Raw genomic sequence first — 23,692 nt, forward strand, 5'->3', positions numbered from 1 at the left:
ATCATGCCACTGCACTCCAGCCTTGGAAACAGAGCGAGACTCCATCCCCCCTTCAATAAAGAATATTTTATAGAGATGGGTTTTTGCTGTGTTGTCCAGGTTGGTCTGAAACCCCTGGGCTGAAATGATCCTCCTGCCTTGGTCTCCCAAAGTGTTGGGGTTAAAGGCATGAGTCACTGCTCCCTTCAAGAATTTTGAAATGACATAAACCAAAGCACAATCCAATTTTTTGAAATAAAGACAAAACTGCATTTAGAGGAAAAAATGCAAAGCTTCAAATTGTTCATATGAGAAAAAAAACAAAACAGGATATAACTCTATGCCATCTTAGGCTGCACTGTCACCATCCCAGATCAGCTGACTGTAGGTCAGATGGGAGTGTCCTTACAGAGAGATTAGTGACTTACAGATCTGGACTCAGTTTGCAGGGTGCTCAGACCTCAGGAAGAACCAAGCAGGAACTCCAGGCTTGAAGACTTTGGGTCTCTTCTGTGGGTCTTTAGAAGCTTTTATTGACCTTTCTAATCACAACTCCCACCCACACCCCTCCACGTATCCACTGCTAGCTTCCAATCAACAAGTGATATCTGATTGCATTTGTGAAGCTCCACCCAGTTAATCCTGATTGGGTTTTTGGCTCTCCCCAGATTAATGGATTGAATCAGATATCCATTCATATCAGATATCCATATTAAGTTCATGAATCAAGAAATTGACAGTGTTAGGGATAGGGTGGGAATCAAGAATGCATTCATTCAAGACCGGGCAAGGTGGCTCACTCCTGTAATCCCAGCACTTTGGGAGGACAAGTTGGGTGGGTCACCTGAGTTCAGACATTCAAGATGAGCCAGGCCAACAAGGTGAAACCCTGTCTCTACAAAAATACAAAAATTAGTCACAGATGATGGTGCATGCCTGTAATCCAGCTACTCAGGAGGCTGAGGTGGGAGAATCGCTTGAACCCAAGAGGCAATGGTTGCAGTGAACCAAGATTGCACCATTGCACTCCACTCTGGGTGACAGAGGGAGACTTTGTCGGAAAAAAAAATTCATTCATTCATGAACTTCACAAACACTGATGGAATTTCACTAATATGTGACCTGCATAGTCCTGAGTTTGAGGCAGGGAAGGGTCTAATCTTTCCCAGATATTAGACAGAAAACTAAAATCTGAAAGTAGTATTGTTGGGAGATCTTTGGCCACATCAAAATCACAAAAGTGTTTTATAGTTAAAATAGCTTTATAAAAACAGAGGAGTCGTCCCTACAAAATCAGAATAAAAATCTCCATGTATTGAATGGTCTTGTGGGTTTTATATCACCTAAGGTAGCAATTTTTTCACTCCTGCTGGTGGAAGAGAGGTGCCACTGAGGGCTTGAGTGGTCTCAGGGCTTAGGTTAAGGCTACTCTGGAAGAAATTGCAACCATACTTATAAACTTTATAAATTTAATCAGTGAAGAGGGGAGGGGGAGAAACAAACATAAACCAAGCTTGCAGCGCATTCAGCATTCATCATGAGGTCAGCTTGCTCTCTGACCTGCTTCCTCATGGTTGCTGGCAGCCTACTGTCCCAAAATCATGTAGACCTTAGATTATAGTTCCCCTTAACTGCCCTGCAGACAACAATTTAGGCCTTGTAAAACATTAACTTTTTCATTTGACATATTCTTTCAGGTTCTGCATGTCAGTGAAGCTACTGATGGCAGGTGATCTGAAGGGCCCTGCAAGGCACCAACTCACCAAGGAATGCAGTTTTGACATCCTGATGACTTCATACCTCTTACTGCCACCAAACTGCACCAACTTTCCAGCCCCTTGCTATCCATGATCCTCTGAAAACTCTCAGTACTTCTTGGGGAGATGAATTTGAGGGTCTCCTCCCAGCTTTTCATTTTGCCACCCTGTGATCGTTAAACTCTCTGCTGCAAACCCTGCTGTCTCAGAATATTAGTATGCTACTGTGCTGCAGGCATAGGAACATGATGGTCCTGTAAAAAAGTCATGTCAAAATTACAAAGGGAAGTGAAGGTGGAGGCTGGTCAGGGTTGAGCTGTGTGTTTTAATGGGATCCAGGGAGTGCACCAAGACTTGGTAAACATGTTGGGGGTTATTGAGGGCATGGAGGAGGAATCTTTCCAACATTGCACTGAGGCCCCCTTGGTGTTGACACTTGTGACCAAGAATGAGTCTTCCAAAACAGTGTATGTAATTCTCCTGATTTTTCCTTTCAAAACCTTTGTCTTCCTTTACCTCCCTGAATAATCTCACATCTATTCCCATTGCTTTGCTCATTTCATAATAAAAATCCTTTTTTTTTAAAAGAATCTCTTTCTCTGTGAAGTAGACCATATATTTTATTGCCACACAAGATGACTATCCTGGTATTATGGAGAGAAAGGGTCAAAAGGATCCCATTCCCCACCAGCTGGGGGCGATATAAAGGTCCTGGTTATTATTTGTCATATGTGCACCTGCATATTGCCAGTGAAAACTTACAGGTCACATTTTTCAGGAGTCCAAATTAACCACCTGTGGAAGGTCTTATGATTGGCTTACATTCTGTCCCTGAGTAAAGAATCTGATCTTGAGTTCATGAGTGCCTCAAACTCTGCAAGTATTGATGAAGCTTCACCCACTGACAGTGAGAAGGACACTGATTTGATTCTGATCATGAAGTTTCACTGGTTGTCTTGCAAGGAAAATGTTTAACTTGTTATTTTGTCAGCTAAAGTCAATGATTGTAACCTCTGTATTGTACCTTCCAATGGAAAAAACAAAAACAAAACAAAAACTGAACTCTATTTGAGCCTTGCCAGGTCAGTAAAACAAAAGAAAATTAAAAAAAAAAAACTGATAGGAGTCTCATTCCCTTCTTTTAACTTTTCTCACAAAAGCATTCCAACTTGTAACAGACTTTGGAACACACCCACTTTGTTGGTGTGTGTCTTCCACATTGATTCTCACATTTAGCTTCCAATGAAGATTTATTTAATTATTTCTGCCTTAAGAGCCTTACCTTCCACTGACACCAGGTTGCATGGTGACAGTTTGAACTGGGGTGGGATGAAAAAATATTTTTATGAATTTTATTAAATAATCCTTGCATGTCATCTCCATTGAAGAATGAATAGGGTCTTCTCCAAATATGTGCTGAGTGTGGACGCATCCAATAAATGAAAGCATTGTTTATTTCACATAGTAGAGCTATAGATGCATTCTATTTGCCTCGAGTTTCCAATGAACAAATGTCTAGTTTCAGTAAGTTCTCTGATTATATGGCAGAGGGTAACATGGTCATGTTCTGATTCTGTGTCTATGTCAATACTTATAGCATTTCAGTCTTCATAATGTGTGTCAAATGAAAGAGTTTGATTCTAGGGTGAGTCTGGGACACTACCTAGATTAGACCCGGTTACACTAATGTTTCCTATGCATAGAGATAAGTTACAAGTAATGAAATCAACAATAGTCATAGGCCACCCATTTGCATCTATAGCTTCTGCTTGGTGCCAAGTCATTTAATTATAAATATTAACCAACCATGTGTGAGAACAGGTTCTACTATTAGTTGTGATCCTTCCCATTCATCTAAATGACTCCATAGGCCAGCAATTGCTTTGGTTAGTGATAGTGGCTAAATTTTGAATAGGAGAACTTAGAAAGTGTTTGCTTTGACTGGTGAAAGTACGTAACAAAATAAAATGTAGGCTTGATCATTTTGTGTTAATACAAAACAAAACCAAGTCTCAGTCAATAGAAGGAGATCAAATGGAGTTTTGTTCCATTTTCTTAAAAAAGCTGTCTACCATGTGATGATGTCTGCTTGTAAGAAAGGCTTTGTTCCTTGGTTATCCTTAATTTTAAGTCACCTGGTATGGACCCATCCAATGCTGCTCATGGGCAGATTTCCCTTGGTGTCATTTTAAAAGATGCAGTCCCTCTCCCTCTCCCTCTCCCCACGGTCTCCCTCTCTTTCCACGGTCTCCCTCTGATGCCGAGCTGAAGCTGGACTGTACTGCTGCCATCTCGGCTCACTGCAACCTCCCTGCCTGATTCTCCTGCCTCAGCCTGCCGAGTGCCTGCTATTGCAGGCGCGCACTGCCAAGCCTGACTGGTTTTTGTATTTTTTTGGTGGAGACAGGGTTTTGCTGTGTTGGCCGGGCTGGTCTCCAGCTCCTAACCGCGAGTGATCCGGCAGCCTCGGCCTCCTGAGGTGCCAGGATTGCAGACGGAGTCTCGTTAACTCAGTGCTCAATGTCGCCCAGGCTGGAGTGCAGTGGCGTGATCTCGGCTAGCTACAACCTCCACCTCCCAGCTGCCTGCCTTGGCCTCCCACAGTGCCGAGATTGTAGCCTCAGCCGACCACCACCCCGTCTGGGAAGTGAGGAGCGTCTCTGCCTGGCTGCCCATCGTCTGGGATGTGAGGAGCCCCTCTGCCCAGCCGCCATCCCATCTAGGAAGTGAGGAGTGTCTCTGCTCAGCTGCCCATCGTCTGAGATGTGGGGAGCGCCTCTGCCCCGCTGCGACTGCATCTGGGAGGTGAGGAGCGTCTCTGCCCGGCCGCCCCGTCTGGGAAGTGAGGACCCCCTCCACCCGGCAGCCGCCCCGTCTGGGAAGTGAGGAGCGTCTCCATCCTGCAGCCACCCTGTCCGGGAGGGAGGTGCGGATTCAGCCCCCACCCAGCCAGCCGCCCCGTCCCGGAGGGAGGTGTGGATTCAGCCCCCGCCCAGCCAGCCGCCCCGTCAGGGAGGGAGGTGGGGGTGCCTCTGCCCGGCCGCCACCCTGTCCGAGAGGGAGGTGGGGGGCGCCTCTGCCCGGCCACCCCTTCTGGGAAGTGAGGAGCCCCTCTGCCTGGCCACCACCCCGTCTGGGAGGTGTACCCAACAGCTCATTGAGAACGGGCCATGATGACGATGGCGGTTTTGTGGAATAGAAAAGGGGGAAAGGTGGGGAAAAGATAGAGAAATCAGATTGTTGCTGTGTCTGTGTAGAAAGAAGTAGACATGGGAGACTTCATTTTGTTCTGTACTGGGAGGGGTTCTTCTGCCTCGGGATGCTGTTGATCTGTGACCTTGCCCCCAGCCCTGTGCTCTCTGGGGCATGTGCGGTGTCCACTCAGGGTTAAATGGATTAAGGGCGGTGCAAGATGTGCTTTGTTAAACAGATGCTTGAAGGCAGCATGCTCGTTAAGAGTCATCACCACTCCCTAATCTCAAGTACCGAGGGACACAAACACTGCGGAAGGCCGCAGGGTCCTCTGCCTAGGAAAACCAGAGACCTTTGTTCACTTGTTTATCTGCTGACCTTCCCTCCACTATTGTCCTATGACCCTGCCAAATCCCCCTCTGCGAGAAACACCCAAGAATGATCAATTAAAAATAAAAAATAAAAAAATAAAAGATGCAGTCTCCAAATGGTAGGGCATGAAGATCCAGTGATCATCAAAACCCTCCTTCACCAACTGGAAATAGGCTTTGAAAGGTCTTGCAGTACTGAGTCATATTGTTACTGAACGATGGGCTCACTCTCCTAAGTGCAGAGAAAAGCAAAAGAGGCTGGGCATGGTGGCTGACACCTATATTTGCAGCACTTTAGGAGGCCAAGGCAGGCGGATCACAAGGTCAGCGGTTCGAGTCCAGCCTGGCCAATATGGTGAAACCCTGTCTCTATGAAAAATACACAAATTAGCTGGGTATGATGACCCATGCCTGTAATCCCAGCTACTTAGGAGGCTGAGGCAGAAGAATCGCTTGATCCTGTGAGGCAGAGGTTGCAGTGAGCCGAGATTGCACCTCTGCACTCCAGCCTGGGTGACAGAGCAAGACTCCATTTTGGGAAAAAAAATTTATTAAGAGTTAACTGGGCTGGGCATAGTGGCTTATATATATATATTATATATACCTGTAATCCCAGCACTTTAGGAGGCCAAGGTGGGCAGATCACAAGGTCAGGAGCTCCAGATCAGCCTGACCAATATGGTGAAACTCCCTCTCTATTAAAAATACAAAAATTAGCTGTGCATGGTGGTGCGTGCCTGTAATCCCAGCTACTGGGGAGGCTGAGGCAGGAGAATCACTTGAACCTGGAAGGCCAATGTTGCAGTGAGCTGAGATCATGCCACTGCACTCCAGCCTGGGCAACAGAGCGAGACTCTGTCTCAAAGAAAAAAATAAAAATAAAAATAAAAAAGAGTTAACTGACAAGCAGATAGGAGACAAGTTCTAAACCTGTCTCCCCAATCTGGGGATGGTGGAGCAAGCTTGCATCATCTTTCCAACTGGTTTCAGATGATGCCAATTCAAACCGTCTGCCTGGCTGTGTTAATAGTTAAGAGGTTAAACCTTTTTCCCATCGGACATGCCTGAGCAATTTGGGCTTTGCGTCATCACCTGTGACAACTTAAGCAATGACTAATCTGTTGGAGTTGATCCTCTGGTTACATGATCAGAGCTAAAAAGTGCAGGGGATACATGAGGTTCTATTATCAAAGGCATAGGTTCTCCAGTAAATACTTAATTATCAGTGTTTCTGATTGCAGTTGGTGAAAATAAGATACCTTCTGGGGGATCTGGCTGTGTTTTCCCATAGGGGGTGGTAAAAATTTCATTAAAGTAATCCAGTCTTGCTGGACATGATGGCTCACACCTGTAATCTCAGCACTTTGGGAGGCCGAGGCTGGTGGATCACTTGGGGCCAGGAGTTGAGCAGCCTGGGCAACATGGTGAAACCCCATTATTTACTAAAAATACAAAAATTAGCTGGGTGTGGTGGTATACCTGTAATCCCAGCTACTTGGGAGGCTAAGGCATGAGAATCACTTGAACCCAGGAGGCAGAGGTTGCAGTGAGTTGAGATAGCATCACTGAACTCCAGCCTGGGTAACAGAGACTCTGTCTCAAAAAAAAAAAAAAAAAAAAAAAAAAAAAAAATTAACCCAGTCTCCTTTGTTAGTTTAGCTAATTTTAGTTTCAAGATACCATTTCTTCACTTGACCTTTGTAGGATACCAAGGATAATGAAGTTAATGGTAGTGTCATTGGATCTGAAAAATCTTATCTGTGTGATCACCCGCCCAGTAAACGGAGTTCTCCTACCACTGGAGATTTCTCCAGAGACGCCCCAGAAAGGAAACACATTTTATAATCATTTATTCACTATGGCTGTGGCATCAGCCTTTCTAAAGAGGTAAGCTACAACCCATCCTGAAAACAGACACATAATCACAAGAATTGTAGCCTTTTTACATGGCTCACTGTCATCATTGGTCCATGACATTCCCCTTTCTTGCATCTATATGTGTGTATGTCTATCTATTCCTATCTATATCTATACTTAATTTTTATTACCATGATTCACTTCCACTCCCCTTTCCATAGATAGCCACTCTACTCTTTGACCTAGCCTTGAATTTGCATGTGACCTCTTAGAATATAAGTATATAGCAAGTATTTAGAATATATACTTAAGATGGCCGAATAGGAACAACTCCAATCAACAGCTCCCAGCATAAGTGATGCAGAAGACGGGTGATTTCTACATTTCCAACTGAGGTACCAGGTTCAACTCACTGGGGAGTGCCAGACAGTGGGTGCAGGACAGTGGGTGCAGTACACCGTGCATGAGCCGAAGCAGGGCGAGGCATTGCCTCACCTGGGAAGCACAAGGGGTCAGGGAATTCCCTTTCCTAGTCAAAGAAAGGGGTGACAGATGGCACCTGGAAAATCAGATCACTCCCACCCTAATACTGTGCTTTTCTAATGGGCGTAACAACTGCACACCAGGAGATTATATCCCACACCTGGCTTGGAGGGTCCTGCGCCCACGGAGCCTTGCTCATTGCTAGCACAGCAGCCTGAGATCAAACTGCAAGGTGGCAGCGAGGCTGGGGGAGGGGCCCGCACCATTGCCGAGGCTTGAGTAGGTAAACAAAGCAGCCCAGAAGCTGGAACTGGGTGGAGCCCACCACAGCTCAAGGAGGCCTGCCTGCCTCTGTAGACTCCACCTCTGGGGGCAGGGCACAGACAAACAAAAGAAAGCAATAACCTCTGCAGACTTAAATGTCCCTGTCTGACAGCTTTGAAGAGAGTAGTGGTTCTCCCAGCATGCAGCTTGAGATCTGAGAACGGGCAGACTCCCTCCTCAAGTGGGTCCCTGACCCCCGAGTAGCCTAACTGGGAGGCACCACCAAGTAGGGGCAGACTGACACCTCACACAGCTGGGTACTCCTCTGAGACAAAACTTCCAGACGAACGATCAGACAGCAGCATTTGCGGTTCACGAATATCCACGGTTCTACAGCCACCGCTGCTGATACCCAGGCAAACAGGGTCTGGAGTGGACCTCCAGCAAACTCCAACAGACCTGCAGCTGAGAGTCCTGACTGTTAGAAGGAAAACTAACAAACAGAAAGGACATCCACACCAAAAACCCATCTGTACATCACCATCATCAAAGACCAAAGGTAGATAAAACCACAAAGATGGGCAAAAAACAGAGCAGAAAAACCGGAAACTCTAAAAATCAGAGTGTCTCTCCTCCTCCAAAGGAATGCAGCTCCTCACCAGCAATAGAACAAAGCTGGATGGAGAATAACTTTGATGATTTGAGAGAAGAAGGCTTTAGAAGATCGAACTACTCCGAGCTAAAGGAGGAAGTTCGAACCAATGGCAAAGAAGTTAGAAACTTTGGGAAAAAATTAGACAAATGGACAACTAGAATAACCAATGAAGAGAAGTTCTTAAAGGACCTGATGGAGCTGAAAACCATAGCATGAGAATTATATGACGAATGCACAAGCCTCATCAACCCATGCAATCAACTGGAAGAAAGGGTATCAGCGATGGAAGATGAAATGAATGAAATGAAGTGTGAAGAGAAGTTTAAAGAAAAAAGAATAAAAAGAAAAAAACAAAGCCTCCAAGAAATATGGGACTATGTGGAAAGACCAAATCTATGTCTGACTGGTGTACCAGAAAGTGATGGGGAGACTGGAACCAAGCTGGAAAACACTCTGCAGGATATTATCCAGGAGAACTTCCCCAATCTAGCAAGGCAGGCCAACATTCAAATTCAGGAAATACAGAGAATGCCACAAAGATACTCCTCGAGAAGAGCAACTCCAAGACACATAATTGTCAGATTCACCAAAGTTGAAATGAAGGAAAAAATGTTAAGGGCAGCCAGAGAGAAAGGTCGGGTTACCCACAAAGGAAAGCCCATCAGACTAACAGCGGATCTCTTGGCAGAAACTCTACAAGCCAGAAGAGAGTGGGGGCCAATATTCAACATTCTTAAAGAAAATTATTTTCAACCCAGAATTTCATATCCAGCCAAACTAAGCTTCATAAGTGAAGGAGAAATAAAATACTTTACAGACAAGCAAATGCTGAGAGATTTTTGTCACCACCAGGCCTGCCCTAAAAGAACTCCTGAAGGAAGCACTAAACGTGGAAAGGAACAACCAGTACCAGCCACTGCAAAAACATGCCACATTGTAAAGACCATCAAGGCTAGGAAGAAACTGCATCAACCAACGAGCAAAATAACCAGCTAACATCATAATGACAGGAACAAATTCACACATAACAGTACTAACCGTAAATATAAATGGGCTAAATGCTCCAATTAAAAGACACAGACTGGCAAATTGGATAAAGAGTCAAGACCCATCAGTGTGCTGTATTCAGGAAACCCATCTCACGTGCAGAGACACACATAGGCTCAAAATAAAGGGATGGAGGAAGATCTACCAAGCAAATGGAAAACAAAAAAAGGCAGGGGTTGCAATCCTAGTCTCTGATAAAACAGACTTTAAACCAACAAAGATCAAAAGAGACAAAGAAGGCCATTACATAATGGTAAAGGGATCCATTCAACAAGAAGAGCTAACTATCCTAAATATATATGCACCCAATACAGGAGCACCCAGATTCATACTTTTTTTTTTTTTTTTTGAGCAGTAGCAAGATTTATTGCAAAGAGCGAAAGAACAAAGCCTCCACACTGTGGAAGGGGAGCCGAGCGGGTTGCCCCACCCAGGTTCATAAAGCAAGTACTTAGTGACCTACAGAGAGACTTAGACTCCCACACAATAATAATGGGAGACTTTAACACCCCACTGTCAACATTAGACAGATCAATGAGACAGAAAGTTAACAAGGATATCCAGGAATTGAACTCAGTTCAGCACCAAGCAGACCTAATAGATATCTACAGAACTCTCCACCCCAAATCAACAGAATGTACATTCTTTTCAGCACCACGCCACACCTATTCCAAAACTGACCACATAGTTGGGAGTAAAGCACTCCTCAGCAAATGTAAAGGAATAGAAATTATAACAAACTGTCTCTCAGAACACAGTGCAATCAAACTAGAACTCAGGATTAAGAAACTCACTCAAAACTGCTCAACTACATGGAAACTGAACAATCTGCTCCTGAGTGACTACTGGGTACATAACGAAATGAAGGCAGAAATAAAGATGTTCTTTGAAACCAATGAGAACAAAGACACAACATACCAGAATCTCTGGAACACATTCAAAGCAGTGTGTAGAGGGAAATTTATAGTACTAAAGGCCCACAAGAGAAAGCAGGAAAGATCTAAAATTGACACCCTAACATCACAATTAAAAGAATTAGAGAAGCAAGAGCAAACACATTCAAAAGCTAGCAGAAGGCAAGAAATAACTAAGATCAGAGCAGACCTGAAGGAAATAGAGACACAAAAAACCCTTCAAAAAATCAATGAATCCAGGAACTGGTTTTTTGAAAAGATCAACAAAATTAATAGACTGCTAGTAAGACTAATAAAGAAGAAAAGAGAGAGGAATCAAATAGATGCAATAAAAAATGACAAAGGGGATATCACCACTGATCCCACAGAAATACAAGCTACCATCAGAGAATACTATAAACACCTCTATGCAAATAAACAAGAAAATCTAGAAGAAATGGATAAATTCCTCGACATACACACCCAAGACTAAACCAGGAAGAAGTTGAATCTCTGAACAGACCAATAACAGGCTCTGAAATTGAGGCAATAATTAATAGCTTACCAACCAAAAAAAGTCCAGGACCAGATGGATTCACAGCCGAATTCTACCAGAGGTACAAGGAGGAGCTGGTACCATTCCTTCTGAAACTATTCCACTTAATAGAAAAAGAGGGAATCCTCCGTAACTCATTTTATGAGGCCAGCATCATCCTGATACCAAAGCCTGGCAGAGACACAACAAAAAAAGAGAATTTTAGACCAATATCCTTGATGAACATTGATGCAAAAATCCTCAATAAAATACTGGCAAACTGAATCCAGCAACACATCAAAAAGCTTATCCACCATGATCAAGTGGGCTTCATCCCTGGGATGCAAGGCTGGTTCAACATACGAAAATCAATAAACATAATCCAGCATATAAACAGAACCAAAGACAAAAACCATATGATTATCTCAATAGATGCAGAAAAGGCCTTTGACAAAATTCAACAACCCTTCATGCTAAAAACTCTCAATCAATTAAGTATTGATGGGACGTATCTCAAAATAATAAGAGCTATCTATGACAAACCCACAGCCAATATCATACTGAATGGACAAAAACTGGAAGCATTCCCTTTGAAAACTGGCACAAGACAGGGATGCCCTCTCTCACCACTCCTATTTAACATAGTGTTGGAAGTTCTGGCCAGGGCAATCAGGCAGGAGAAGGAAATAAAGGGAATTCAATTAGGAAAAGAGGAAGTCAAATTGTCCCTGTTTGCAGATGACATGATTGTATATCTAGAAAACCCCATCGTCTCAGCCCAAAATCTCCTTAGCTGATAAGCAACTTCAGCAAACTCTCAGGATACAAAATCAATGTGCAAAAATCACAAGCATTCTTATACACCACTAACAGACAAATGGAGAGTCAAATCATGAGTGAACTCCCATTCACAATTGCTTCAAAGAGAATAAAATACCTAGGAATCCAACTTACAAGGGATGTGAAGGACCTCTTCAAGGAGAACTACAAACCACTGCTCAATGAAATAAAAGAGGATACAAACAAATGGAAGAATATTCCATGCTCATGGGTAGGAAGAACCAATATGGTGAAAATGGCCATGCTGCCCAAGGTAATTTATAGATTCAATGGCATCCCCATCAAGCTACCAATGATTTTCTTCACAGAATTGGAAAAAACTACTTGAAAGTTCATATAGAACCAAAAACGAGCCCGCATTGCCAAGTCAATCCTAAGCCAAAAGAATAAAGCTGGAGGCATCATGCTACCTGACTTCAAACTATACTACAAGGCTACAGTAACCAAAACAGCATGGTACTGGTACCAAAACAGAGATATAGACCAACGGAACAGAACAGAGCCCTCAGAAATAATGCCGCATATCTACAACTATCTGATCTTTGACAAACCTGACAAAAACAAGAAATGGGGAAACAATTCCCTATTTAATAAATGGTGCTGGGAAAACTGGCTAGCCATAAGTAGAAAGCTGAAACTGGATCCCTTCCTTACACCTTATAGAAAAATTAATTCAAGGTGGATTAAAGACTTACACGTTAGACCTCAAACCATAAAAACCCTAGAAGAAAACTCATAGGTGTTCTCACTCATAGGTGAGAATTGAACAATAAGAACACATGGACACACGAAGGGGAACATCACACACCGGGGACTGTTGTGGGGTGGGGGGAGGGGGGAGGGATAGCAATAGGAGATATATCTAATGCTAAATGATGAGTTAATGGGTGCAGCACACCAACATGGCACATGTATACATATGTAACAAACCTGCACGTTGTGCACATGTACCCTAAAACTTAAAGTATAATAATAATGAAAAAAGAATATATACTTGCATTTTGTGTGTGTATTTATTTTAATCCACGTATATGCTCTAGTGTATGGTGCTACAGAAGAGGGCCTGACAATTAATTGTCCAGTCCCAGACACTTTGGAGAGTGAATGGACGTGTTGTTATAATTAATTGCTTTTTTTTGGAGATGGAGTCTCACTCTGTTGCCAGGCTGGAGAGCAATGGTTCGATCCAACCCATATCACAGGGGGTAATGCTGTCAGACAACGTATTTCTATTTCACTAGTAAAATTTCTTTGGAATAACAGATTTGGCAGTGAATATAAACATAGCAAACATTAGACCTGATGCTCTGGACCCCAACTCTTGCACAAGCCTCTGACTGTGGAGTTTTATTTGAAAGGATGAAAATGAGCAGCAGATTGCAGGGACTGGGACAGTATCATGTCACCGCCAAAGATGTTGACAAACAGACATTCCGTCATTCCAGTCCCACCACTTACAGGCTGTCTGGCCTTGAAAATTTCTCCCTCTCTCTTTGAATCTGTCTCTTTCTCCATCAAATGTGTAGAAGGATAATCTCAATCTTCAGGTAAAAATGCTGAGCCCAAAGCATGGGGCATAATAAACCCTCCATAAATGTTGGCTACTTTTGTTGACATTCAAAGACAACAGGCATAATCAGGAAAACAGTTGAGGCCACAGGGGATAACTCAGCCCTAAGGCAGAGTCCTCTCCTGTGCCAGCCACTCCCTCTGCCAGGACACAAGCTTCACATCCACCCCAGGAAGAATTAAGAGCAAGTCCTGCTGATTCTGCCTCCAGGACATCCCCATGCTGTCCATGGCCACTCAAGTGGACACCAGGACCTCCTGTCTAGACAGTGCAAGAATCTTCTGATGCGTGTCCCTGCCCTCTGGTTATCTCCCCCAGGGAACACGGTCCTCTCAGCCACCTCAGGGATGTGGAAAATAGGCTTCAAGTGGCCTCACAACCCTAATCCCAAACTGCCAATGACCCCTGAGTCACCCTTGTCCCTGGCTGCACCTCTCCAGTCTCATCACTAGTCATTTTGTCCTTCTTGTTGGGGTCTGAGTCACTGGCCAGTCAAGGCCAAATGCTGGATCAATGAGACAGGAGGAGGCCAATGACTCCAGGCCCCAGGTGAGTGGAAGAGAGGCTTTTATGAACTGCATGCTATGGGAGAACCGCAGGCCCAGTGGGCATCCCTACGATGACCTCATGGTGTTTACATGTTTATGTGTGTGTGTGGTCAGCTAGGAAGTCACAGCTCTCCAGCATGGCTCCATGGCAGAGAAAAGTAAAATATCCCATGTCTCTAGCAGGGCAAGTTTCCCGTGAGTCCAGCAAGAAGGCATGGGATCTGTGGAAAGGAGGCCTCTGGGAAAAACCCCACCTTTGAGGATAATGTTAAAAGCTGAACTTGAGACCCTGAGAATCCCATGTCCTTCCCACTCCCCACAGGGCTTCTCTTGATCCGGCCCTGACTCCCGGATGCAGAAGCCCAGGGAGGAGCTGGGAGACAGGGAAACTTGCTGGGATGCTCCATGCATTTGTCTCCAAGAGGGTCCCCAAACCCAGGTGCCTGCAGCATCAGGGAGGCTCAGAGTTCCTGTGTCTGCCTGAAGGAAGCCTCATTTGCATGGATCCATGTAAGTTCTGAGATTCCTTCCCACACGTGGCCACCTGCAGGTGCCCCATAAATTCATCTTCCCAAGAAGAGCCAATGGGGATAGGCGAGGACCCCAAACCTGCTCCCAACCCCACATCCACAGGACAGAGAGGGATCACCTGAAGCACAGGCCAGGGGGTGAGTCCTGACCCCACTGTCTCCTCCTAATCCCAGAGGGCAGTGGAGTGGCCACAGGCACCCCACCAAATCCTCCTGTACCCCAAGCCCAAGATGAACAAACTTCCCGACTCACTGGCCTATCCCAACTTAAAAAAAAGCAGGGCAACTCTCCCAGGTGGAGAAGACACCAGCTGCCTCTGCGGTGCTGAGCCCAGGAGGAAGATGATCACTGTTCAAACTGCCTTGGCAAGTTGTTTCAAAGAAATAAAGCCCTTGGCTTCTCAGTGTTTTGAGTCACATTGCACTTAGTAAATGTTCGTTTTACTAATGTTTTTCATTTCCCTGTATATTTATATTCAGCAGTGAGAGACCTCTTCATATTCCAACAAAAAGTGATTAAAGGATTTGGGACACCTGTGATTATCCCCATGGGTTATTATGATCGCTCTGCACCGCGCAGCCTGCACAGTCATTTTTCTGACCGGGACTGCAGTGCTGAGCCTGGTGTCCTCTGCTGAGTTCATTTTCCAGCTTCCTTGCATTTTATTCGTCTTCTCTGGTAGCACCAGGAATTGCAGGAAGCAATCCCAGGTGCTCAGTGAAGGTCTTTGAATGAATCAAGGGGAGAGGAGTCAGGGGGAGGCAGAGGCTGTGGGAGGAGTCACATGTGCCAGAATCTTCTCTTCAGACGTGTCACAGAGAGTCCCCTCCAGGCACTCTTGTTGGGTCTCAGTGCTGGACGTTGGAGGACTTTTCTGACTGAGGATCATTGTGCCCTCTCTGGATCCACTGGAAAGCTCTGGGCAGCCAGATGAGCCTTGGTTGGACTTCCATCCTCCATGATTTTCCCTTTGCTTGTCAGAGGAGGTTTGGAATAACTTGGATGTCAGGGACTCTGAGCCAGACCCCATTCTCTTTCATTCCCTCCTGAAAAGCCCAGTCCTCACCATCCCATAAGGCTCTGACCAGTGAAAAGATGGAGCTGCATGATTTCCAAAGAGAATCCTTTCCTTGGCCTCAAGCCGCAGCTGCTTCCCTCTGACCTGCTGCCTGTCTTTGCATCCAGGATGGACACTCGCCACCCGCTCTTCCTCTCCTGGGATTCCCCATTCTCCTGACTCTGTGCCCCTGGGGCAGGATAGGGCAGTCACTAAAACCTCATGCAGACCAGGGCACATAAAGTGTCTTGGGAACTCACAGACCCAAGTCCAAGCCCCAGTGCCCCACGGTCTCAGACAGAAGTCCCTGCCTTTCAGAGACACAGCTCTATGAGAGCCAGAGAACCTGGCTGCCTGCTCTGCTGCCACCTCCCTCCTTCCCCTTTATTTCAGCCCCATCAGCTCCTCTGGTCACTCCCCTTCTTGGCCCCATTCCTACTTTCAGTCCCTCTGGCTCCGTCCAGCCCGGAGTGAGGGTGCAGACCTCCTCCCACCCCAGGCTCTGAGCACCTCCCTCAGCATCAAGTGTCTGCTTTCAGGGTGACCTTGTCCTCAGACTTGATTGGAGGAAGAAAGAGAGGAAGCCCCTATTTTAGCACACGATGTGCATGAATCTGACCTGGAATCAGACCCGGTTGAGGACCAGAGATGGGCAACAGGGCCAGAACAGAGAGTTTGACTCTTAGAAATGCACAGAGGGTGAACAGCTCAGGCTAAGAAGAGACCTGACTTGGACAGAAACAGACTGACTGCATTCCAGGTGCAGCCTTGTCAGCTCTAAGGCTGAGCCAGGGGAGCCTGGGAAGGGAAGGCCCCTGCACCGGGACCTTTCCCAGGACCTCTTCTCAGCCTGGCACCCATAGGAAGACCAGAGGAGTCAGGTCTCCTTCTGTGTGCCAGGCAGGGTCACCCTCCAGCAGTCCAGTCCCAGGGGCCTCTTTAGGGCCAGAGCAGCAGCTGAGGAACTCCCTGCTTTATGGCTTGTCATGTTCACCAAAATAGCTCGACAGAATTTTGGGAGAATTCCTCAATGACTGCTCTGGGGTGAGGGTCTGCCAGCATTGTGGCCATGTCCTGTTATTCAGGAGATTTGGGCTGAGGTATCCAGGATGCATAAAGAGATGCCTGCCTTGACAGCTCAGGCTGGAGGAGGGAAAGAGAAGCTCAGAAATATTCTAGAGACCCTGAGCAAGGGCCTGGGGGAGCTTTGGTATTCTGGTGGAGATTCTGTGAGTGGAGAAGGGGTCAGATCATCTTCTCAGAGGGGCTCTGAAGACTGCTCTGAGTTTGACAGCAGATGAGCACCTTGAGAAGAACAGGTGACAGGACGTGGTAGAAATGCCCCCAAGTGCGGGATTCTCACTGGGGTCCTGGGGGTGGTGCTGGACCTTCTGAATTGGGCAGGAAGGGAAAGTCTGTCAATCAGTTCTTTTCAAACATTTAGATTATTGAAATCCTTAGGGGATCCTCTGAGTCCCTCACCTGAGGGGTCTGTCCATCATTTGCTGCCTGAACATGGGCAGGCTCCTCTCCCTAGCCAAGTCTCAGGGTCACCACTTTAAAAATGGGGAATATAGCAACATGCTTTAGATTCCTCGTGAGGGAGAGCTGAGATCTTGGATGAATGGTACCAGTCCCTGCTGTGCCTTGTGCATGCTCAATCAACAGAGACACTCACAATCACCTTTGGTGCTGAGCTCACCCTCAGCCTCAGGCTCACAAAGTGAGGGCAGGTGAAGTAGAAGCCGCACTGAGCACGTTTCAGTTTAACTCGATTGCACACATAGCAGGGCATTGATAGTGAGATCAGAAATGTGGAGAAAGAACATTTACAGAAATATTCCATGATAGAGAACATCCTTCAAAGTACTGCAGTTTTGGAAGCCAGTGGCATCTCCGAGCTGTTTGGGTTTCATATGGAACGGGAGAGAAAGGCCTGGAGGACTTTCTGGAGGTGGGGGACGTTCTTGCTACTTTGTGTCCTAAAATATCAGAAGAATGACTGTGTGATCCTGCTTAGGATGGGAGCCATTCCTGAACTTAGCAGATCTTTTAACATGAAATAGAGCTTCCAGGTTTTGTTGGGGAAATGTCTTGTACATTTGCACACAATACAACCAGATGTGTGCACCGTTCTTAAAGCCAGGAAGGCTGAGTTTCTCTCTCTTCCTTTCTTTTTTCTTTCTCTCTTTCTTTCTTTCTTTCTTTCTTTCTTTCTTTCTTTCTTTCTTTCTTTCTTTCTTTCTTTCTTTCTTTCTTTCTTTCTTCTTATTTCCTTCCCTCCCTCCCTCCCTTCCTTCCTTCCTCTGGCATCTGCCCCAGCTCACATTCTCAGATGCCATCTTCCCAGGCTGATTTTCCGAGGTGAGCCCATCATTTTTGGGAGTAAACACGCTTTCCTTTGTAGTAGAGGCCAAGACTGTATCTGCCTCCTCTGCCCTCAAAGACAATGTTGTGTTTGAAGAGTCTGCACTGCCTCTTCTGTAATTATTCCCTTTTTAATTTTTAAACTCAATCTAGACAGAGTCTTTCAATCCTTCTGTGGAGATGCCCACAAAATACCCACCATGTTTCATGATGTCTTGGTTCCTTCCCAGGGTTCTATTAGAACACCAGGTCCCATCCTGCCCAGCCCCCACCTCACTTTGTCATTCTGTCCTGATTTCCTGCAGTGAAGCCTTGACCTTAGTCTTGTGATCAATAACACCCTCAGTGGTTCCCCTCTTCAACCTGAACCCGCATATGTCCTGCCCCGTTATAAAACATAAAACCCAGGTGACCATTGGATAAAGGAGCTTTTTAATCCGTTTTCTTAGGGTTGACATCACTGTCTTTTTAAAGCTGTTTTAACTGTCTTAACGAAACGTTTTGATAATTTCGATGTGGCCACAGATTCTCCCATAAAGATATCATCAGGTTTTGTTTTTTCTTTCTAATGCCAGGAACAGATTAAACCTTCCACGTCACTATGAAGGTCACATGTTAGTCAAACTTCATCAGTGTTTGGGGAATAAATGAATTAATGAGTTTTGGACTTTCACCCTGTTATTTATTCTTTCACTTTCATAAATGCACATCTAATTTAATCAATGAATCAGAAGAAAGTGTAAAACTCAATCAGGATTAACTAGGTGGAACTTGGGAATCTAATCAGGTATCACTTTCTGATTGGAAGCTGGTGACTGAGAAGGGGAGGGTGTGGTTAGAAACATCAACAAAAGCTCCTGGGTTTGCACAGGACAGACCCAAAGCCCTGGTGCCTGGAGCTACTGCTTGATTCTCTGAGAGGTCCCAGCACCCTGCAAACTGAGTCCAGATCTGGTAAGTCACCACCTCCTTAGGAACATGCCCATCTGATCTGCAGCCAGCCAGTCAGGGATGGTGACACACAGCCCAAAGTGGCACAGAGAATTTCCTGTCTGTTTTTTCAATTAAACAGATGTAGGTTTTGATTTTTCCTCTAAATATAGTTTTGACTTCATCCCTCAAATTTTGATTTCTGCTTCATTTTTCTCATTTCAAAATTCTTATTGAAGCAGTTTTTTAAAAAAGATATTAAAAATTTACAGTTGGATGAATTTTTATGTCTTGACATGTGAAGTTATTGGTTTCTGTGCCCTTCAGCTACAGTTCACACACTAGGTGGTATTGTGATTTTCTCAAGTCTTGTTCTGAACATGGGATTTATCTCTGCCCTTAGACTCTGTCCCTAAGTGGGTGATTGTGAGTATGTGGAAGGGATGCGTATTGGATCCTTCATCTGAGACTTAGTGTTTCCATCCGTACCTTCCAAATGCTCTAGAGTACTGCCACACTGCTTTTATAGTTTCTCTTATAATTTTTCAAAATAAAAACAAGTGGCATTGATTTTAGGGAGTCACTTCAGTCTTCCCCAAGCATGCTAATTGTGTAAACTGAGAATGCAGGCTGTGTGGGGCCACAGGACAGTCATTCTCATTGTTTTTGGGTGTTAAGTAACAAAAAAATTTCCCTCAATAAGGTGGAGCTTAGCTTTCAGGATCCTGAGTGACAGATCCCAGTAATCCTGAGTTTCAGTGGAGCAATGCATAGAAATTAATGGGCCACTGGCCACCTTGTCCCCTCCTTGGTGTTTGGAAGACATTCTTTGTGGTAGTCGCAGGGGCACAGATACAGATTTGTGGCCACCAAGTGCAGAATGGAATTGGGGGGAATTGAGGGCTTTTCCACCTCCACCAGAGCAATGAGATTAGCAATAGGAGAAGATGAGGTGATCATATTTGGCCTAAGAGTGATGCCTTTTCTCTGGATTTGTCCTCTAGAGTTTTCCCTTGCAGATTCATCAAGATGAGCATCAGGGCCCCACCCAGACTCCTGGAGCTGGCAAGGCAGAGGCTGCTGAGGGACCAGGCCTTGGCCATCTCCACCGTGGAGGAGCTGCCCGGGGAGCTCTTCCCCACACTGTTCATGGAGGCCTTCAGCAGGAGACGCTGTGAAACCCTGAAAACGATGGTGCAGGCCTGGCCCTTCACCCACCTCCCTCTAGGGTCCCTGATGAAGTCGCCTCATCTGGAGTCATTAAAATCTGTGCTGGAAGGGGTTGATGTGCTGCTGACCCAAGAGGTTCGCCCCAGGTGAGGTGACCCAGGTGTCCAGGTGGGGAGGGCCCTTTTGTCCAGGGTAGGGACAGCTGTTTCAGGAGGAGGAGGGGCACAATGGAGGCCCAGAGGCTTCTGATGGTGCCAGTGAGGAAGCTCAGGAAGGCCTTGGCCATTGCCCAGCCCCTCTGGGAAAGGACTGCTCACCATGCAGGGTCCACTGAGAAAACAGAAACTTCTCTTCTAGTGGCTCTGAAAGCTACAGGCAATGGGGGTGAGGCAAAATCCAGAGGGAAAAGGGGTTGGACAAAATCAGAGAGGGAAAAGTGGCAGAGAGGAGAACAGCTGATGTCTGGGATGTAAATAAAAGCTCAGGTCCTTGCCTTAGTTTGGAGCCTCTCTTCTCCTTTACCCACAGGCAGTCAAAACTTCAAGTGCTGGACCTGAGGAATGTGGATGAGAACTTCTGCGACGTATTGTCTGGAGCTACTGCATCCTTCCCGGAGGCTCCGAGTCAGAAGCAAACAGCAGATAACTGTCCAGGGACAGGCGGGCAGCAGCCATTCATGGTGTTCATAGACCTTTGTCTCAAGAACAGGACACTGGATGAATGCCTCACCCACCTCTTAGAGTGGGGCAAGCAGAGAAAAGGCTTACTGCATGTGTGTTGCAAGGAGATGCAGGTTTTTGGAATGCCCATCCACAGTATCATAGAGGTCCTGAACATGGTGGAGCTTGACTGTATCCAGGAGGTGGAAGTGTGCTGCCCCTGGGAGCTGTCCATTCTTGTCAAGTTTGCCCCTTACCTGGGCCAGATGAGGAATCTCCGCAAACTTGTTCTCTTCAACATCCATGCATCTGCCTGCATTCCCCCAGACAACAAGGGGCAGTTCATTGCCCGATTCACCTCTCGGTTCCTCAAGCTGGACTATTTCCAGAATCTGTTTATGCACTCCGTCTCTTTCCTCAAAGGCCACCTGGACCAGCTGCTCAGGTGAGGAAGGATGGTGAGCTTTCTCTTCAGACCACAGCAGAGCCTTTCTTTGTTACAGTAAACACCAGTGGGTATGCACTGTGAGCCTGTGAGGAAGTAAGAGTGAGGGGACACTAGAATATCCATGCATTATCCTGTTGGTGGCTCTGTCCTGATACGGGTATCACACAACCATCCCAATAAAGTCAGAGGGATCTCCTGGCCTAGATGCTATAGAGAAGGTGCCAAGCTAGGAAGCTAGCTACTGCAGGGTTTAGATCTGGTGAGAGTGCATTTGTGAATTCCTCCTGAGGATGTGTGTCTAAGTTAAGATGATGGGAAATAGGGAGGTGAAGAGGGCACTAAAGAAGAGAATGCCCATCACACTCCTATATTTTAAAATATGAGGTCTATCCTCACCTGCCTAGTGAACAGGCAAAATCCTGTGTTTCCCTGTCAGCACCCTGTTTTGAGCTCCAGGTCAGGTAATTAATGTATGGGAAATACATGATGATAGAATAGAGGGCGAGGGAGCAGGAGCGAAGAATGGTGAAAGTGATAGATGGTTTGCTGATGGTACAGGCATGTCAGGGTCCCCTGCAACCTGGCCACCCCTGCTGATGTTGCAGGATCCTGCCTGGGTTTGTCATTTATGCCTGTGTCTCCATCGGGCTCCTGTGGCCCAGAGATGTGGTTTTCTACCTGACAGATGAGGAAAGGGAGCCTTAGAGTTCATGGACTTGATCCAATCACCTCGGTGATGGTGAAGGACTGAGCCTCGATTGGGACTGCACTGAAGGAACAGAGTCTCCATTCCCAAACCCCAGGTGCTGATTATCCTCAGATGAGCAGAGCAGCCCTGGGTTATGGAGAGCGTCATCTCACCCTGAAGTCATCCCCACCTCTCTCCTCTAACTCCTTCTTGTTCTCTCCCAGGTGTCTCCAGGCCCCCTTGGAGACGGTCGTAATGACCGACTGCCTGCTGTCAGAGTCGGACTTGAAGCATCTCTCTTGGTGCCCGAGCATCCGTCAATTAAAGGAGCTGGACCTGAGGGGCATCACACTGACCCATTTCAGCCCTGAGCCCCTCGCAGTTCTGCTGGAGCAAGTTGTGGCCACCCTGCAGACCCTGGACTTAGAGGACTGTGGGATCGTGGATTCCCAACTCAGCGCCATCCTGCCTGCCCTGAGCCGCTGCTCCCAGCTTAGTACCTTCAGCTTCTGTGGGAACCTCATCTCCATGGCTGCCCTTGAGAACCTGCTGCGCCACACCGTCGGGCTGAGCAAGCTAAGCCTGGAGCTGTATCCTGCCCCTCTGGAGAGTTATGACACCGAGGGTGCTCTCTGCTGGGGGAGATTTGCTGAACTTGGGGCTGAGCTGATGAAGACACTGAGGGACTTAAGGCAGCCCAAGATCATTGTGTTCTGCACTGTCCCCTGCCCTCGCTGTGGCATCAGGGCCTCCTATGACCTGGAGCCCAGTCACTGCCTCTGTTGAATGCCTGCCATCAGGGTGGATATATTTAAAGCTTTCTTCTGGTCATTTCAGAGCTGAAACCTAGGCCATGAGTGCATGTTAAAGGGAGCACAGACCCATCGTTTCAAATGCCTCCTCAGTGTGAATGGGAAAGGAATGAGGGTGCAGGAGGGGCAGGACTGGGGGAAAAGTTGACTTGGAGTGGATGGGCTCTTTAGAGACCTGTGTCCCAGAGAATCAGAAATGGGAATCTGAATTGCTAGAGTGAGAATCAGGTAGGAGAGACACATGAGAGGGTTACCCCTGCACAGATGGTTGTAAAGTAACAGTCAGAAATAAAGGGAAACTGAGTGGAAACTATCTGGTGTCCTCCATAATTGCTTAACATGGCTTAACAATTAAACAATTTAAACCTAAAAAAGTCCAGTTACTGATTGAGCTAATAAGGCACTGATTTGTCTGTGACTGATGAGGTTCAGCTCCTGGAAATCAAGCCATCAAAATGGAATTTGATCATTTGGATCAATTCCCTCCTTTTCTTTTCTTCTCTCTGTGCGTCTGTTACCTTCTTGCTATTCTCTGTGCCTATTTAATGGGTTAATACACATGAGAGACGCACACAGGGCCTGAAGCATTCTAAGTGCAAAGTGAGTGTCAGCCTCCGAAGTTAAGCCCCTTCAGGTGCCCTCATTCTGTCCCAATGCCAAGACCCTGTTCACTCTCAATGGGTGGATTCAGAGCTCTCAGTTCCTGACCGTTACCTGTGCTGGGAAAGGACTTCACTGCCCAAGGCGTGGCCCCTGCCCTGGAAGGAGAGCTCCACACTCTATGAGCAGGAGCCTCAGGGCATCACTAACCCATGCCTGTCGTGGTGGGTAGCGGCCCTTGCTGAATTAAAGTAGTTGTGGCCAATAAAGACATCCAAATTCCCTTTTAGCAAAATGCTGACATTATGTAGGCATATAATACCTGTAACATCAATGAAAGACCTTTTCTTAACTCCTCCTTTTTCTCCCTGTCAAGGAAGACTAGTGCATCGCAGTAGGAATCACACATCCTCAGAGGGTGGATAACGATCAAGTGCCT

The 23,692-nt window shown here is 46.2% G+C and overlaps 1 protein-coding gene across 1 annotated transcript; it reads left to right on the forward strand.

The window, feature by feature from the left end:
• The first annotated feature begins 18,822 nt into the window (after positions 1–18,822).
• LOC115932965 (PRAME family member 8-like) lies at positions 18,823–22,965 on the forward strand. Its single transcript, XM_055374156.2, has 4 exons — positions 18,823–18,900; positions 19,881–20,192; positions 20,575–21,150; positions 22,066–22,965. Exons 2-4 carry the CDS (start codon positions 19,906–19,908, stop codon positions 22,625–22,627), a joined length of 1,425 nt encoding a protein of 474 aa, XP_055230131.2. The 5' UTR covers positions 18,823–18,900; positions 19,881–19,905; the 3' UTR covers positions 22,628–22,965.
• The last annotated feature ends 727 nt before the right edge of the window (positions 22,966–23,692 follow it).

The sequence above is a fragment of the Gorilla gorilla genome, chromosome 1 (assembly GCF_029281585.2).
Source record: "Gorilla gorilla gorilla isolate KB3781 chromosome 1, NHGRI_mGorGor1-v2.1_pri, whole genome shotgun sequence".
In the NCBI taxonomy this organism is placed as follows: domain Eukaryota; kingdom Metazoa; phylum Chordata; class Mammalia; order Primates; family Hominidae; genus Gorilla; species Gorilla gorilla.

Excerpts from the sequence above, each read along its gene's own strand:
- LOC115932965 (XM_055374156.2), top strand. The coding sequence starts at position 19,906 with ATGAGCATCAGGGCCCCACCCAGACTCCTGGAGCTGGCAAGGCAGAGG. Across the intron at positions 20,193-20,574 it reads ACCCAAGAGGTTCGCCCCAG|GCAGTCAAAACTTCAAGTGC; the intron begins GTGAGGTGACCC and ends CTTTACCCACAG. Across the intron at positions 21,151-22,065 it reads CACCTGGACCAGCTGCTCAG|GTGTCTCCAGGCCCCCTTGG; the intron begins GTGAGGAAGGAT and ends GTTCTCTCCCAG.